This window comes from Camelus bactrianus, chromosome 28, assembly GCF_048773025.1.
Source record: "Camelus bactrianus isolate YW-2024 breed Bactrian camel chromosome 28, ASM4877302v1, whole genome shotgun sequence".
NCBI lineage: Eukaryota > Metazoa > Chordata > Mammalia > Artiodactyla > Camelidae > Camelus > Camelus bactrianus.
In genome coordinates this window covers 9397500-9415470 of record NC_133566.1, presented here as the reverse complement: position 1 = coordinate 9415470, position 17971 = coordinate 9397500, and the positions used below count along the sequence as shown (strand labels likewise).

General features: G+C 47.5%; 1 protein-coding gene and 1 pseudogene across 1 annotated transcript; one reads left to right on the top strand and one right to left on the bottom strand.

Moving 5' to 3' along the window:
* Nucleotides 1-2807: 2807 nt before the first annotated feature.
* SOWAHC (sosondowah ankyrin repeat domain family member C) lies at nt 2808-6249 on the top strand. Its single transcript, XM_010959121.3, has one exon. It carries the CDS (start codon nt 3194-3196, stop codon nt 4376-4378), a length of 1185 nt encoding a protein of 394 aa, XP_010957423.3. The 5' UTR covers nt 2808-3193; the 3' UTR covers nt 4379-6249.
* A 2238-nt stretch (nt 6250-8487) lies between these two features.
* Nucleotides 8488-17971, bottom strand: part of LOC105072250 (polyadenylate-binding protein-interacting protein 1-like) — a 75564-nt pseudogene continuing 66080 nt past the window's right edge.

Below are 17971 nucleotides of genomic sequence, written 5' to 3'. Positions count from 1 at the left end.
CTTATTATATAGCTACTGGAAGCTAACAGAGAACCCAGATAGCGATCCACACAAATATGCTCGGCTGATTTTTGACCGAAGTACAAAAGCAATTCAATAGAGTACAGATAGACTTTCCAACAAATGCTGGAGCATCCACAGACTAAAAATGACCCTTGACCTAAGTCTCACACCTCATACAAAATTAACTCAGAATGGGTCATCGGCTTAGATGTAAAACAAACTATAAAACTTTTAGGAAAAAAATGAGAAAATCTTTGGTATTCTGGGTTAGGCAAAGTATTCTTGACATCCAAAGTACAATTCATAGAAGGAAAAATTGATAAAATGGATTTTATCAAAACTAAAAATGTTTGCTCTGCAAAAGACTCTTCAAGAGGATTTAAAAAAAAAGACTGAGAGAAAACATTTGTAAACCACATGATCAAGGACTAGTATTTAGAAATGTATTTTTAAAACTCTGGGGTAGATGAGGGTGCAGCTCAGCGGTAGAGTGCATGCTTAGCATGCACAAGGTCCTGGGTTCAATCCCTTGTACCTCCATTAAAAAAAAATAAATAAATGGACATAATTACCTCTCCCCTCAAATGTACACACACATAAATCCACACACACAAAACTCTGAAATCAACAGTAAAAAAAAAAAAATCCAATTAGAAAATGGGCAAAAGAAATGAAGAGACATTTTACTGAGGGGAATATGCAGACAGCAAGTAAGCACATAAAAAGATGTTTAACATCGTTGGCCATTAGAAAAGTGCTAATTAAAACCGCAATATATCACATACACATCAGAATGCCTAAAATAAAAAATGCCTAAATAAAAAAACAGGATCGCCAAGTACTGGTGAGGATGTAGAGAAAACCGACCTCTCATACATTGCCGTGAGAATGGAAAATGGTGCAGAAACTCTGGGAAAATATAGCAGTTTCTTATGAAACTAAACATGGCACTGCCATGTGAATCCCAGCACTAAAGACTTAACATTTTCTTCGTTCTTCCGTGTTACCATACAAGAATGTTTATAGAAGCTTTATTCATAATAGGCCAACAGTGGAAACAGCTTGGATGTCCTTCAAAGTGTGGTATATCCACACCATGTAATACTACTCAGCAATTAAAAGGAACCAACTAATGACATTTGCAACAACCTGGATCAATCTCCAGAGAATGCTGCTGAATGAAAGATACCCAATCTCAAAAGGTTACATACAGGGTGATTTCATTCTATAACAGTCTTGAAATGACAAAATCATAGGAATAAAAACAGATTGGTGGTTGTCAGGGGTCAAGGAAGAGGTGGAGGGGAAATGAAGTGGGTGTGGCTACGATAGGACAAGGGAGGGCTTCCTATGGTGAAGGAAAGTTCTGGAATTAGTGTCAATGTCCTGGCTGCGGTCTTTACTGCAGTTTTGCAGTATGTTACATTGACGAAAACTGGGTAAAGGATACAGGGGAATTCTATTATTTCTCATAATTACACGTGAATCTACAATTATCTCAAAATAAAAAGTTTAATTAAAGGTAACCTCACTGCCAGATAAGCACAGCAACTGACAAGAAATCCAACATCAATTAAATGATTAAACTCTCTTCAGCCCAAATTTAATTCTGAAGATTAAACTTCATTCTGAACCAGAGTTTATAAAACACATTCTCCTTGCCAACACGTGCACACAAACTCAGCCAGGGGAGGAGGCAGTGCAGACAGAGAAGCTGAGGCTTCTCTAAATGCCGGACAGAGAGGAAAAAGACCGGCTCAGCGCGGCGGAAAATGCTGGTCCGGGCTCCGGCAGAGACACTGGACGCGGCGCCCGCCCTCTCCGGCCCCCACCGCTACACTTCCACTCCAGGAGGCTGCTAAGGCCAGCCGCTCTCAAACTTTTGGTCTCAGGCCCTCCGAGAGCTTTGGCCTCCGCGGCTACAACCACCGACACAGTCTCACAAGTTAAAACACCTGCGGCACCGCGGAGAGTCCTTCCCCGTGGCGGGGCGCCTGGAAGCTCCGCGCACACGGGAGAACGCGCGCGGCACCGCCACGCGCGAAACCGATCAGCCCCCGGCCTCCCCCGAGGTGACTGTATCCCTGTATAAAGGCACGGGGCCGCACGAACGCCAAGGCGGGAAGAAAGGCTGCAACCCCGAGGAGGTCAACGCTGGGTAACTGGGAGGCCACCCGGGAACCGCCCGGCTCGTGCGCTCGGGACCGTTACAGACCCGTCCTGGTTTCAGACTCAACTTCGGGGAAGACGTGAGGCCCCGCGAAGCTCCGGCCTCCGGGAGCCGGGAGGGGCGCCCGGAAGGGGCGGTCTGCGCGCCGAGGGGGCCGGGACCGCGAGCCAGAGCGGGAGGGCGGGGGTCTAGGGTGGGTAGGGGGTCGGCGGACTCACCAGGTGTCGCGCCACCTCGGAGGCCATGGTCCGGGCGGGGCTGGGCGGGCGGAGAGCCCGCGAGGCAACAGCCGGCGGAGCGGCGCGTCTGGCGGCGGAGGGGCGCAGGGGGCGGGTCGGCGGGGGTCCGGGAGGGAGGGAGGGAGGAGCGGAGGGGAGGGGTCCAGAGGCCTCAGTGACGTAAGGACCCGGCGGGACGGCGCGGGGAACGCGGGGCGGGGTCCGGGAGGCGAGCTGAGGGGAGCGGTCCGGCGGCCTCAGTGAACTGGGGGCTAGGGTGGGCCTCGCGTCTCCTCTGAGCCCGGAAGCCGCGCGCGTGAAGCGGGCCTGTCACAGACGCGCCGGACGTTTCAGAGGACGGCAGTCAATGCAGGGGAGGGGACGGAATGCAGTCGGGATTTGAGGAAAAAGCGCGGAAACGCGGCCACGACTCCTCAGACTACGGAGGCGGGGCAGGAGCACAGACTGCGGCCCGCGCGGGGGCCGGAAGTGGGCGGGGCGGGGCGTGTCCTCTGGCGGGAGCGGCCATTGCGGCTCAGGCGGGGACCGGAAGTGGGTGGGCCAGGGCGTGTCCTCCGAGGAAAGCAGTGATTGCGGACGGAAAGGGGGCGGGGTGGGGCGGGGCCAGCGAGAGCAGGGTAGCTGGCTGCGCGAAGGACGGAAGTGGGCGGGGCCTGTCGGCGGGGGCGTGTCCGCGGGTGCGGCTAGGGGGCGGTGGCGGCTAGTCCTGCGACTGCCGCGCGCGGAGGGGCTGAGGTGGCGGGCAGAGTTGTTTGGGATCCGCTACGGTGCGCGGGCGCGGATGGAGGGTCTGGCGGAGCGCGAGGTTCAGGCCCGGCAGGCTGAGCTGGAGCGGCCCGTCGGGGGCACCCTGGGCGGGTCGCCGGGCCAGCGTGCAGGCGATCATGGCCCCCTCAGGGAGCCTGGGGACGCGGCCGCCGACTCCGCAGACCCCTCAGACCCTGCGGACAGCGCCCCGAGCGCGCCCCTCGGGAGGCGGCCCCTCGGCGGCGCCGCGGAGGAAGGCGCGCGGCCCGAAGCGCCGAGAGATGCGCCCCCCGCGCCGCGGTCTGGCCGCCCAGCGCCCCGGGACCCGGCGGCGGGCGGCTCCCCCCAGCTGCGGCGCGGCCCGGCGGGCGCGGACGGCGCGGCGGCCGAGGAGGAGGGCGCGGGAGCTCTCACGCTGGACCCGCTGGAGCACGCGTGGATGCTGTCGGCCGCCGACGGCCGCTGGGACAGCCTGGAGGGGCTGCTGGCCTGCGAGCCCGGCCTGCTGGCCAAGCGCGACTTCATCACCGGCTTCACCTGCCTGCACTGGGCGGCCAAGCACGGCCGGCAGGAGCTGCTGGCCCTGCTGGTGCGCTTCGCGGGCCAGCACCGGCTGCCGGTGAACATCAACGCGCGCACTAGCGGCGGCTACACCGCGCTGCACCTGGCGGCCATGCATGGGCACGTGGAGGTGGTGAAGCTGCTGGTCGGGGCCTACGACGCGGACGTGGACGTGCGCGACTATAGCGGCAGGAAGGCCTCGCAGTACCTGAGCCCGAGCACCGCCGAGGAGATCCGGACCCTGGTGGGTGCCCTGGACGAGGACGACGGCGAGAGCGCCGCGGGCAGCGGGGGCGGGCGCTGGAGGCTCTCTAGGGTGCTGCCTGCGCACCTCATCTCTGGCAGGCTCTCCCACGCCCTGGAGGACGGCGGGGACCACCACCACCATCACCACCATCACCACCATCATCACCTGGCCGAGGGATCGGCTGCGGGGAAAGCAAAGGAGCCAGGTCGCAAAGCCTCGGGCAGCTCTAGTGGGCGGATGAAACCCAGACTCAACAAAATCCGATTCCGAACCCAGATCATCCACACCACACCGTCTTTCAGAGACCCAGAGCAGCCCCTGGAGGAAGGGGAGGACGAAGAGGAGGATCGATCTCTTAAAGGCCACTCATCCTCATTCAAACTGAGACCCAAGTCCAATGTATTTGGGTAAAAATAATTTCTTTTAGAAAATCCTAAGGCTTGTTTGTCGTCAGGAATAGGATACTAGGTGTAGACAAGGAAGTGAGACTAGAAAAGTCTTAGGTAAATGCTGCATTCTTACTTGCGGGGTTAGATCTGGTGGCGAGAAATACTCGCAGTTTGCCTGCAATGGATTTCCAAGTGATTCCTTAAACCTTGACCTAGACCTTTTTTCCCCATGCCAGCTCTCTGCCCTGGATTCCCTGTTTCTAAGAACTAGAAATGTATCTAAATCGAGGTTACAGAAATGATGGCTCCTTTGATTTAAACATTGCTGGATGCCATGCAAAGTAAAGGGTGTTGCACTTTTATGTATCTGTTTTTAAAAAGTGGTTACTCTTTCAAGAGCAACAAGAAATGCAAAATGTTATGAAACTGGTAGTTTTTGTGTGAATGAAAGTACATACTGCCCTGTTTTTGTTTTTGTTTTTTACTAACTGCATTTGCTTTTTAAGATACTACTGAAGGTCAGGTCAGAGTTGAAATGCACAAACACTAATTAGAGAATAATGTGAATACAGTTGGGACTCCTGTTGGTACTCCACTTGTTTTGTAAATAGTGTTCAACTCTTTTTCAAAAGCAATTTCAGCTTTAATCATTGAACTAAAGAAATGGGCAACATTCACTTCTGAGTTAATCTGTTGGGAAGTTTCCTCTTAACTATCTCTAATACCACTGCACTCGGTATTAAGGTACATTATAAATAACTGCACAATTTTTTATCTAAAGAAAACTCTATTAGGGGGAGGGTATAGCTCAGTGGTAGAGCACGTGCTTAGCATGCACAAGGTCCTGGGTTCAATCCCCAGTACTTCCATTAAAATAAATAAGTAAATAAACCTAATTACCTCCCCACAAAACAAAAAATAAAGAAAACCCTTTTAACAGCCTAGGGTCCCTTTAAGCAAATAATGCCTGTAGCTCAGATTCTCACTAACTTGTTTTGCTATTCTGAACGTCTAAATTTGTCAGAGTTTTTATTCTAGGGACCATATAACCACTGGTTCCACTTGACATGACCCTATTTGATGGTGCTTAGAGTGGAATTGCCTACAGAAACTGTTTCTGTTTGAGATGATTAGCAAAAATCGGCATTAGTATTAGCCTATGCTTCTGTGAAGTAATTATTAAATCAACTTAATGATTCTCACATAAGGTACGCTTTTTATTTTATGAATAAAATACATTCATAGTCTCTATACTTTGTAGCAATGTTTTGTGAATGTTGAAAATACTAAATCCTTTCAATTTTCCAAGTTCCTTGGATCTATTAAAGACATAGAGTGAAAATATTGAAAAGCTGAATAGAAATCTGTCCACTTAAAAATAGCACTTTATAACAGGGAAAAGAAAAGTGGGACTATTTCTATATTTAAAAGCTGCTGGCTGTTGAATCCCTTTTATGTAAATGAAAAAGTGTCAGTCATTAAAATTAAAGACTTGTTAAAGTGTGGTTCTTAATTCTATACATTCATATATGTTAGGGTGAATGTCTTTTCATTGCCAAATTTAACTCACAACCGTATTAGATTTACTTGTAACAAGATTCAAAACAACTTGTAGGAGACAAATTCCAAAAAATCCTTTCTCCCTTGGTCTTTTTGGCTTTCTAGTTGCTGAAACAGAAGCCCTGCAGCCCTATAGGGATTGATTTAACAGCTTATGGAGTGAATGAACCAATACGTGAACTGCACAGGACTGAAGTGTTTAGAAAGTTCTTAGGTCTTTAATTACTCAAATGGTAGCAGTTTGTAACTAGTTTGTCACACCTGTCTAGATAGCAATTGAATTTGTTTAACAATTAATGAAAAGTATTCACATAAAATACATAAACTCTTGTCCATTTGTGTGCCTTTACTTTTGTTTTAGGATTACGGAAGTGGGCTCTGTTATGGAAGTGGGCTCTGTACATTTGAGAAGCACTTTTATCCATACATGTGGGTGAAAAACAATCTAGTTTTCTATAAATTTAGAATAGGTTCCTTGAAGGTGAAAAGCAGTCGTTTGTTCTGAATCAGTTACGTATTACCTGTATCTAGTGCAGAATAAGCTGTAGCTTCTCACGGAGGAATCCCATGTTTCATGGACTGGTGAAGCTGAAGCGAACCATAAAAACACTTCAGAACCACCTCCATGTTCTCCTGAAGGGTCAGTGTTAATCTCTTCGATGTGTATCAGTAATAAATTGCACAAAATCAATAATTTGCTAGATCTTTAGAGATTGAGTCAGTACTCCATTTAACTTGGCTTTTCACACTAAAGATTTTTAACTTTTTTGATGAAATATACTTTAAAATTTCAAAAATCGTTCCTGAGGGAAGATACCAGCATTCCTTGTCATTATGTGATTGTGTGCAGCAAGTGTAGCATTTTCAGCTACTTAATTCTCCATTCCTCTTATTTTTCCATTTCCAAATTGAGATTACAAAAAGCAAGTGATTTGTGTAATTTGATATTTGTGGAGTTCTGCCTACCATTAGTGGAAGTATATACATCAGTTACTCAGCTGTCTGTTGACTTGAAACTGCAGTTAGAAAATCCAAGTGTGTCTGTGCTTCTTACGGTTGCACTGGAAAACTAGTGAATGTGTCACACTTCTCTTCACTTTCATGGCGTATAAAGTGCAGCTAGCTTATAAAACTTGAAAATCTGGTACTATTTTATTCATGCCTGAAATCTTAAGAGTCCAGAGTGCCTAGTCTCTTATTTTCCAAATAAGCAAAGCTTTGGGAGTTTAGAATGTAAAATTTGTAGTTTATTTTGTCAAAATAAAAGGGTGATACTAGACTTTTCCTCTGAATTGTGTAAGTCTCTACAGTCCTGTATATTTTCATCTGGGTGGTATTTTGCATTTCAGACGATGCTTTTTGAAGGTTCCATCTATTTGATCCCTTATCTAACCCTTAACATCACTGGCCATCTATCCCAAATTTACAGATGAAGAAATGAAGGTTGGTGCTGTTCAGGGTCATGAAGCAAATGGCAGTAAGGACTCACGACTCAGTGCTTTTCTACAACATTAATGCTTCTGCACTTGAATCGCCAGATTTGGGGCAAGCTGCTATAGTTGGGCACCAGCAGTGGAGGAACAACTTGGGGAGAGGGTACCTCTACCACTACCTTTTGAAAAAAAACAACCTTATGGCCCTTGTACACACCAGCTGCCATAAACTCTCCCTACCCAGACTGGAGTTTCAGAAAGATGTGGGAATGCCTTTTCCAATATCTATCAAACATTGGGCATTAATGAATTAGTTTCCCCATCAAGGCTGCCTTTGACCTTTGAATAAAACTCAGCAGACAGCAAAGGACATGGGAACCCTTGTAGCTGTTCGTCATTCCTCCCTCTTGGGAAGATCCTGCTGTGATGGCTGCTGGGGTTTCTTGTTGCTGTTGATTTATGACAACTTAGAGAGCTAAGTCTAGAATGACTTATTTCCTTAGAGGCATGTAACTTAAAAGGATTCATTGAGGAGTTCACTTAAAGATAATTAATTTTCCCTACTGGAAGAGTATTTTTTATTTTGCCAAATAACTGGCATTATTTAGAGTTTCTTGTAAGTTAATCCTAAAAGTAAGTTCTCCGAATTTGCTGCAAACCATTGTTTCTCAACCAGTCAAATTTTCCTGAAATACTATTAGAAGGCTGGGAGAGGACACTGAACTTGTTTTTCAAGATAGGGCAGTAGAGTTGTTTGCCTCACTACCCGGTTTTTTTCCTCCAAAGAATATTGCTTTCATGTTACCAAACGTTTTTCTTCTTAATCTCTTTAAATGTCAGTTATGTCTCAGAAGGTATTTTCCCCATTCAGTCAATAAATTGTGTATTTTTCCATATTTATTGGGGAACGTGTGACAAGTGGCCCCACTTGTGTGTTGCCCAGCGTGTTGAAGGTATGCAGTGAGTGTTGCTTTAATGGAAAACACTGAAGAAATATTCCATAATGTTGTGTTATATGAGTAATTTCAACAACATGCATTCATTCCAACTGAATGAAGGTAAGAATTTTTCCTACATCGTGGCTGCCCTGCCAGCCAACCACTTCATCTGCCGCCCAGCCCAAAGAACGACCTTTCAATTCTGGAGGTAAAATCGGCTTTATTAGGATTTTCCTTTGTGAGCAATTTAAGAGATTTTCAACAGGAAATTTGATTATAAGAACGTATTACAAGTTTATTCAAGTACATAATCCCTAGGAGAATCTATTTGAACTGGTTTTAAATATTCTAAGTATTATGCATACAAATGACTACTTATTCTGTGAAACCCCACAGAGCAAAAGAATAGGGAGAAGTTTAGTTCAGCTTTGAGAACTTTCTAATAATCACTTTAAGCGTGCTGCATCTGTCACGTAAGGTAGAACACTCATCCTTTGGAAATAGTTTCTCAGGGGTTATATGAGCACCTGAGAAAGTAAAACAGGTATTCTTCAAGTACTCTTGTGACTGATTCTGTTTTGAGAAACGTTGCTGTCGGCCATCCATTCTGACAAAATTTCAGCCCAAATTTAGCTGACTTAGAATCAAGTAAGTGAAGTAGGATCATGTAAGTTTTTTTTTTTTTTCCCCAAACCAAACTTTATTCTGTTCTGATCAAAGAACCTTGAAGTGCCTTTTAGAATATTCCTTTGGGTCTCTAAGAGACTTTGAGTTAAACACTCTAGAAATATAATTCTACATCCTTGAGATTTGTCCAGAAGCTTCCAACATTGATGAATGTGAGTTTTGTCTTAGTCCTCTCTGGCTACTGTAACAATACCATGGACTGGGTGGCTTGCAAACAACAGAAATGTATTTCTCACAGTGATGGAGGCTGGGGGGGGGGTGCAAGATCAGGATGCTGGCACATTTGGTGTCCAACAAGGTCTTGCTTCCTGGTTCACAGACGTCTGTCAGTCCGCACAAGGTGTCGGGGCAGAGGGTCTCTGTGGAGTCCCTGATGAGGGCACTAATCCCATTATGAGGGTGGAGCCCTCCAAAAGGCCCCAGCTCCTCAGACCATCATCTTGGGGTTTGGCTTTCAACGTAATTCTGGGGACACAAACACTTTGTCCATAGCAAGTTTGCATTCCAGAAGCAGTTCCTTGGGTGCAGTCAGCACCTCAGTGCCACTGCTGCTCACTGGGTCTACACTGAGGGGCTTTACACTCGCCTGAGGGTGTCCTTCAGCTGCGTGAAAACTCTTAATACTCCCAGGAAGCTTCCTGCATGCGCCAGGCAAGATCTTAAGCACTTTATAAAAAGCAAGCAGTTTAATTCTCCCCCCTCCCTCCCTACTCAGCCCATGGTGTGGATGAGAAGTCTATGGCAGAAACTGGCTGCTTGCCTCAGTTCACAAAGCCAGTTGGCAGCAGAGCCTGGCCTTGAACTCTGGCAGCTGATCCCCAGGTCCCGTGGGACCAACTAACCAAGCCACTTCTCCGGGAACACAGAGAAGGGCTACCACCAGCGACACGTACATGCTGCAGAGAGTGTGCTGTCCCTGTAAGAGACCAGACAAACAACAGACAGGCAGTAATGGGTGAGACAGATATGACTTGTACACGCTGGTGTTGCTTCTGCACATGAGTAAGAGAACTGGATTTTTTGGTGTTTGGCTTTTTCTGTCTCACCTGGGATAAAATTCATCTGGGTTGGGGAAGAGCATCTCCTTAGCTTAGAATGGTGGAGGTGCTACCAGGTGGGTGCAGTTATGTTTCTCTTTTTAGGCTCTTCTTCCCTCTCCCCGGTCTCTACCCACCTATCTGAGCATTTGAGCATAAATGAAAGGGCCCCTCCCGCATAATCCTGGATTATAGTTGGCCCTGGATGAAAACCGGCCACACAGCCTCCATTTTACTTACCCTAAAATTATAAATTTGTGACTCACTGATTCTGAATTTTGGAAACTCATTTTGGAATAGGCAGAAGCTCACCTTTGCTCTAACACAAAAGGTGATATTTGAAGGCTTTTAAGAACAGAATCTTTAAGAATATTTGCTCATTGTTTGCAAACTGCTCACTTGCTACAACTTTGATACTCAGTTAACTACGCATGAACTTCAAATGAATAAAAGCGCCTTGCTTTAATTTATTAACCATTTTTATATAAAAATGTATGCTCATGATACTTCAACTTAAAAAAGTAAGAAAAAACACACACAACATTGTAAACTGACTATACTTTAAAAAGTAAAAAAAAAAGTATGCTCATGGATAGTTGGAAGTAGACAGGGTGAAAAGTAAAACTTACTAGTTTCTCCTCCTATTTGCATCCCCAGCATAATTTCAGCTAGTGGTTCCTCCTATGCTTTTGGGTATTTGACGTTTCTTTCATTCAGGCTGGATTCTCTCCTGGATTTAAAATCATTTATCCAGTTTGCATGTTCTGGGAAAGTTCCTTCCAGGAGAAGTAATGCTTTCAACCTTAATCACCACTAGAAAACCATGGATTCCATTATCAAAAAGCTTAATACCACCTTCAAAGCCAAATCAATCTCCTAAAAACACTCCATAACAAGTTTGGTAAGTGCGGGGTTGGGGCAGGAAAGGAGAAGGGAGAAAGTGAGGACTTGGGAGAGCCTGTGATGGGGTTATACACTCCTTAGGCAGAATGTGGGCCGTCTCAGAAAGGTGAGAGGGAGAGAAGCTGAGAGGTGCGGGGTGTTTAGTTTAAAGTAAAAGCAGATACACACTCCATAGACAGAACACAGGCCATCTCTGAAGGTAAGAGAGAGAGCGACCACGAGGTGGGGAGCTGCTAGGTTTTATGGGCTTGGTAATTTCATATGTTAATGGGTAGGAGGGTTATTCCAACTACTTTGGGGAAGAGGCAAGGATTTCCAGGAAACGCACACCCCCTGCGCACTTTTTGTCCTCTTATGGTCAGCCTAGGAACTGTCACGGCGCCTGTGGGTATGTCATGAGGCTCAACGTCTACTGGATCTTCCGCAGTCTTGGTTCTAACCAGTTTGTCCTCGGTTGCTGTGTTGTCTGATCCCCTGTTTCACTGTCCATCTTCTCCGGCTCATGTTATTGTGAAGCAGACCTAGACATCAAAAAAAGTGGAGTTCAAGCATTGTTGAAATGTCTAAAATTGCTCCTGGTGATTTTGTAATATAAAGTTTGAAATCTAAATGCCAGTTTTCTACAAATAGTAAGACTAAAAGAGCTCACTGTGCTACCAAGTTGCATGTCACCAGCATGTGCGGATATGTGTAATTTGGAAGTTCCCAGTCCTCTATGAAATGTTTGGATTTTTAAATTCCTACTAAAACCAAGATTAAAAAGATGTGTTTTTGTCTCTGAAAGGTAAGTGTGCACGTGCACACACACACGCAATCACAAATTGTTATCACACCTAAAATACTGGCAGTAATTCCTTAGTGTCATCAAATACTCAGAGTTCTCAAATTTGCCCAATTTTCTCATATTTCTAAATAATTTGTTAAAAAAAATTAAGTTCATGCATTTCAATAGGTTATTATGTCTCTTAAGTCTCTTAACAAGTAGTTAATTTCTTCCCTTTGGTGGTGGTTTTTAGCATCTAAAAACTCAGGAAATATATGCAAGATACTATTACCTGGGTCCTTCTGAGAGGAGCTGCAGCAGCGGGTGTGGGGGAGGGGCTGACCCTGGAAGGCCCCACAGGGTCCTGCTCGCTTACGGCCATGGATAGTAAGGTGCACACCAAAGAAATGATCTCAGTGAGCCTAGACTCTTGCACCTTCCTACACATAGAAAAGTGCTAAATTCATTAACATGAGGTGTCTGGTTTTCTTTAATTAACAGTAATCTTTTGATGGTCTGACTACCTCGTTTTTTGTTGCGGAAACTCGTATGTTCTGGCTCCTCCCTCACCTCTTTGGAGCCACACCTTAGAGTCTGAGAGCCTGCCTCCCAGGATTGAGTCCTCAGAAGTCCGCCAAACAGAACATAACTCTCAACTGTTAGATTGTGCATTTTCTTCAGTTGACAGGGAGAATCAATTACCATCCCAGATGTAGAGCTGTGAGTGATGGCCATGAACTTGCTGAGAAGAACACTGGGAGATGGAGGAAGCAGCCAGAGGGCAGGACCTCAGTCGGGGCCACACTGAGTCTGAGACAGGACAAGCAGTCTCAGGCCCCAGGTGGATGTGCAGCCTGGAGCTCAGGGAAGGTACACATTTAGGAGTCGCCAGCCAGTGGATGGCATTAAAACTAGGGGATCAAATTGGTTCACTAGGAGAGAGAGTAGTTGAAGAGAAGTAGTTTGTATTAGAGCTAGAATTTTCCCAAATCTAAGATGAGCACTAAGAAATCTGAGGCAAAAAAAGAAATTAGGTTTTTGTGGTAACAGCGTTCAAGCCACAGGAGCTGTGAATTGTCCGTTTGTCTCTTTATCCCCAAGGGCATTGGGAACTGTTGCTGGGAAGACGCAGCCTTGGACTGGAATGTAGGCCTGCAGCCAGCACTCCACCTTCCAAAGAAGCGAAGCTGTCATTCAAACTCGGCCTTGTCTCCTGCCTGCTTCTCGGCTGCTTGTCAGTATTTGATTCCCAGATCACAGGACCCCCTGCGTTGCCAAACCCCAAGCCCATCACTTGAGACAGAAGTGGAAGTCAGCAGAAACCACCCTGATCGAACTGTCAACTTTGGGAACTTTTCCCTAGTTGTTTGTTCCTGCCGGTCCCACCCCTGCAGAGCGAGGCAGTGCTAACTAAGCAGCTTTTGTTTGAGTCCAACTGTGTGGCCCAAGGACAAAGCCGCATTTACCAGCCAGTGGGGCCTAAATGTCAGAGCAAATGCCAGCAGCAGGTTCCTCTTCAGTCTTCCCTCAGAGCTCCAGTTGCGGCTGCTTGGCCTTGACCGCTGTCTCAGGCCCTTGACTGCCAAGAATGTAGGGTCAACCTTCCAAGGAAAAGGACATAGAGAAGGATTGGAGGAAGGAGGTGGGGCTTGCACTGCAAATCCTCACCAGTTCAGACAGCAGTTTCAGCTCCTTTTGGAGCAGCAGGTCGTCTGTGAATTTGCAGAGTGAGCACCCAGCCCCTTCTGGCCAGATCCCTGGTGGGTGATGCCTGCAATTCACCTTTTGACCAGAGATTTTGTTCTCTGTGTAAAGCCATTAGTGAGGGAAACCAGGCCTTATTAAGACAAATCCATCAGCGGACAAACCTGTCACTCAGCTCTTGGCCCACTGCACACTCACCCCAGAGCAAGACAGACATGCGGCCACACCCAGAGTCTCGACTGCCTGGCCCCATGGCCTCCCAGAGGTTTCTAGAGTTGGGTGAGCACTGGATCCATGCCCCGAGGGAAACACAAGAGTGGGTCGTGAGCACAGCACTGTCATTGGCAAATCAGCACAGAGCCTTGTGTTTGTGTGCTTCTGTACAAAGACACTTTATTTAATATAAATTGTTGATTCGTTAGCATTGAACTCTTAGCATTGGGGCTGATTTTAACAGCATAGTCACCCACAGAAAGCATGAAATGTGAGAACTAAACAGACCAGGAAGGACACTTGTTTTACAGTGTGAGATGAGATAGCAAGTGGGGCCTTGCTCGCTTGACCTCAGCTGGGACCGCACGGATGGGCAGCAGATGTCCCTTCGCTCTGAGTATCTCCACACATGACTGTGGAAGCAGGCTAAGCATTGACTCTGGGTTATAAATTTTATGTTTCAGAGAGTGGGTGGATCACAAATCCTGACTACCGAGGATCTACTCTGTGTCCCTGTGTGTGGGGGGGTGTTACCTGTCAAAGTGGGACACCCACACACATGTGCGTACATGTGACACCCACACGCATACGTTTCCCATGCTTGAAAAGTAAAACTTACACTCATCACACCCGCCACTCCGTGACCCTAAAGCTCACCTCCCTCAGTTTCCTGGAGCAATCTTCTGGTTACTTGGTTTACAACTCTTCAGAGTAGAAATTTCTGACTCTAACCACCCGGCACCATCCCAGTCAGACTAACCCAGCTTGTAAAGTTCCAGGGACCACACCCACTCCTGACTCAAGGCAGCAGAATCAGGGACAGAGGGCTGGAGCCCAGGGTGGGACTGTAAAGGCGTGTTTTACACAGTTTACAAAACTCACAGCTCAAGTTTGAGAATCACCATGAAGAGGTTTCCAGACGGTTAGAGACACAGCCTTGAGATTTTGACCAGGGCAAGAGGCAAACCACAGCCCTTTCCGCTACCCCCTAACCTGGGAGCAGATGAAGCCAGACTGAACCTGACTCCAGGAGAGAAGGTCGGAAGACAGGGACACAGCGGCAGATCCGTCTGAAGCTGGGTGACCTGGGGAGGTTATCACTTTCTCCATCTTATCTGGGAGGTGAGGGTGACAACAGCAGTTCTCGCTGATGGCTGCCATAGAACTATAGGTTTTAACGCGCAGAGAACAGGTGGAACTACCCAACCACCACCTGTTATTACTCTTATTGTTATTAACTCGTCGCCTGGACCACAGCCAGATCCCACCCCACTCCTCAGTTCACTTTTCAGCCACTGAATCCCAAACCTTCCCGATTCCAGACTGTATGTTTGTTTCTTTGTTTGTTCTCATTTAGTTGGTAATTTTCTGTAACTGAAGTATAGTTGATTGGGTGTTTCTGTTTTAGATGGTTACTTTTTTAAAAACTGTATTTCAAAGAGAAGTAGACATTCACATCCATCTGAGCCAAAATGAAAAAGACAACACCCAGTTCTGGTAAAAGTACGGAGAAAGTGAGCTTTCCAAACCTTGCTGTTGGGAGTGTAAACTGGTACCCCCTCTTTGACACCATCCTTCAGAGTTAGCACCGAGACACAAAGGCGCCCAACAGTCCCACTTCTAAAAGCACAGGGACTGAGGGAAGGAAAAGCCTTTCCTCCACCCTCTTAGGTCCTGTCACTGGACCTGAGAATTAAACTGTCATAGACATATTAACAGGAGAAAAGTTTGCAAATTTTATATCGTATTTTTATGTGCCTGTGGAAGCCTTCATAGGAAAAATAAGACCCAAAAAGCGGGTAGGCCTGAGACTTATATACCATTTTTAACAAAAAATAAATTTGTGGAGCAGTGACAAGACAGAAGAAAAAGTGTAGGCTTCCTGGTGGTAAATTGCAGGACAGTGACTGGAAATACACAGGGGCAGGCAGAAAGAGGATGGTTTAGGAGGGTGCTGTAGGGAATAGATTCCCGGTTTCTGATGATAAGAATGTGTTTCTCTTCCTGGTTCAGGGAAGGCGTCTTTTTCATGGGAAATTTTACGTTTCTAGCTGGAAAGGGGGAGGTCAGAGACTTTCCTGCATCTGCTGTTTCTCAAGGTCCTCAGGGCCAAAAAGTCATTATGCAGAAGCCGCCAGTCCTGCGCCTCACCCTGCAGCTCATTCACCAAAAGACATCACATGTGCGAGGAAATGTCAGTAATGACCCAGCCGGGGTGACCTGCCTTCTGTCCGCAGCAGCCTGGGCGCAGGAACCAGGTGCTTGCACAGCGGGGAGACTCGGCCCCTCGCTGGAGGACTGCGACCTCCCCCAGGGGCGGGGAGATGACACACTGCGCATCCACCTGTGCCCGGTGCAGACACGCATGGTGTTGGATCGTGGGCACAGGAGACGCGAACGGAGAGGCCGCAGGGTGTCCAGGATTCTGTCGTGTTCGTGCAGCTGGGCGTGTGTCTGGACCCGTAAGGACTTGCCTTGGTTGTGTGCCTACTTAGGCACCTTACTGAATTTCTTACATTTTAGTGAAAGTTAACTCAAAAATCAAAGGCAGGGTTGAGTATTCTGTGGTTGGAGTTGTAAACGAAAAATATTGCAAATCGTATCAGTAAACAAAGAATGCTGAAGCACCAAGTCATCAGCGGCTGCCGCCGCCCCCCAGTGAGGACAAGCCTGCAGCCCAGCCTCTGCAGCCACTCACAATGGTGCACCCTGAAGGGACTCAGAATAAGAAAGGACAGGATACTGGCCCTAGATAGCTAGGTGCTCGTCAAAGGAATGAATTTAATGAGCCCAAATGCTTGCTTCCTCCCATACAGAGAAAAGCGCTAAATTCTTTAACTGGAGATGCTGGATTTTCTTTAGATAACACGTAATCTTTTATTGTTCCAACTACCTGGTCTTTGCCGTGAAGCTCCTGTATAACCCAGCCCCTCTCCTGCCTCTTGGGAGCAGTCCCTCAGAGGGATTTGAGAGGCTGTCACCCGGGCTCGAGTCCTCCCCCCAGTGAAACATAACTCTCAACTTTTAGGCTGTGCGTTTATTTCAGTCGACAGAGGTGAGGCCTGATGTTAAAGATGGAGAACAACTGGGTGGCATTAAAGAAAGACTGAGAGTGGAAACCCTGGAATTCGCAGAGGCCGGCTGCAGAGCTGGGCCCGGGCGGGGCACTTCGCAGGGACCCGTCCCTGCCTTGTGCTCACGGGGCCGTGTTCCGCTTCACGAGGGAGGTGTCCAGTCTCCCCGTCTGTTTTGTCAGAGGCTCTCCAGCTCTTCCTCTTCCGCATGTTTTCCATCCACCCCAAGCCCAGTGGAGACAGTAACATCCCCAGGCAGAGGGAAGGGTCTATTCCGTTCTCTGAGCAGAAAGAGCTTCTCTCCCAGTCTTTCCCAGACCTGCCTGTCTGTCAGAATCACCCCAAGTGCTTGCCAGAAACACATTCTCCAGGGCGTTTCCTGGGGATTCTGATTTGGTTGGGCTGGGGTGGGATCTGGGACCCCAGACTCTTCTTCCAGTCAGACAAGTTTATGAAGCAGTGCTCTAATGCACAGGACAGTCTTTGGAAAAGAATAAATGCATTACTGTAAAAGTGAGATGATTTGAAAATAGTCCAAAATCTTCAAAAAATTTTACAATGCATCCAGCAGTAAAGTTGCTACATAAAAATACAGGATGCCCAGGTAAAACTAAAGTTCAGATAAACAACAAAAAATATTTTGCGTGAGATGTCCTTAGACTGTTTATCTAAGACTCACATTTAGCTGGGCGCTCTGTATTGTCATTAGCTGAATCTGACCACCGTCCAGGAGGGGTGAGGACACAGGCGCTGGCTGGGGCTGACTGCAGATGGGAACGGGCAGGTTGGGCGGTCATAGGGGCAGTTGCATGATGGTGGGAACACTGGTTGACTATTAGGAAGGCCAGGTACTGCTGTAAGCACCTCACACAGTGAGGTGGGCAACACCCTTATTCCCCCTTCACAGATTGGAAATGGGGCAGAGAGCTGTAACTTGCCCAAAATCGCAGCAGTGAGGACCTGGAGGATCAGGTTCCTCCCAGGCAGTGTGATCCCTGTCCCTGGACCACCTCTCAGCCTGGCCACCACCAGCATAGGTCAGGGTTCTTGGAAACGGGCTCTTACCCACTATGCGTGGTCCCTGCCCCTAGCCCCACTCAGTAATGTGTTCAGCAAATATGAACCAGGGCTTGTGGGATGTGAACAGAACAGCCCAGGCCCTGCAGTGTGGAGCTCACAGTGGCAGGAGGAGCGGGATTGTTTCCAGAACTCCCGTCAGAGGTTCCGATGAGCCCTTAAGTCCCCTCCTCCGGGGAAGGTGAGGACCCACTGGTCTGGCGCCTCTCTCTTCTCAAACCTGTAG

What these genes read in the sequence shown, in the direction of transcription:
- SOWAHC (XM_010959121.3), top strand. Translation starts at nt 3,194, where the DNA reads ATGGAGGGTCTGGCGGAGCGCGAGGTTCAGGCCCGGCAGGCTGAGCTG.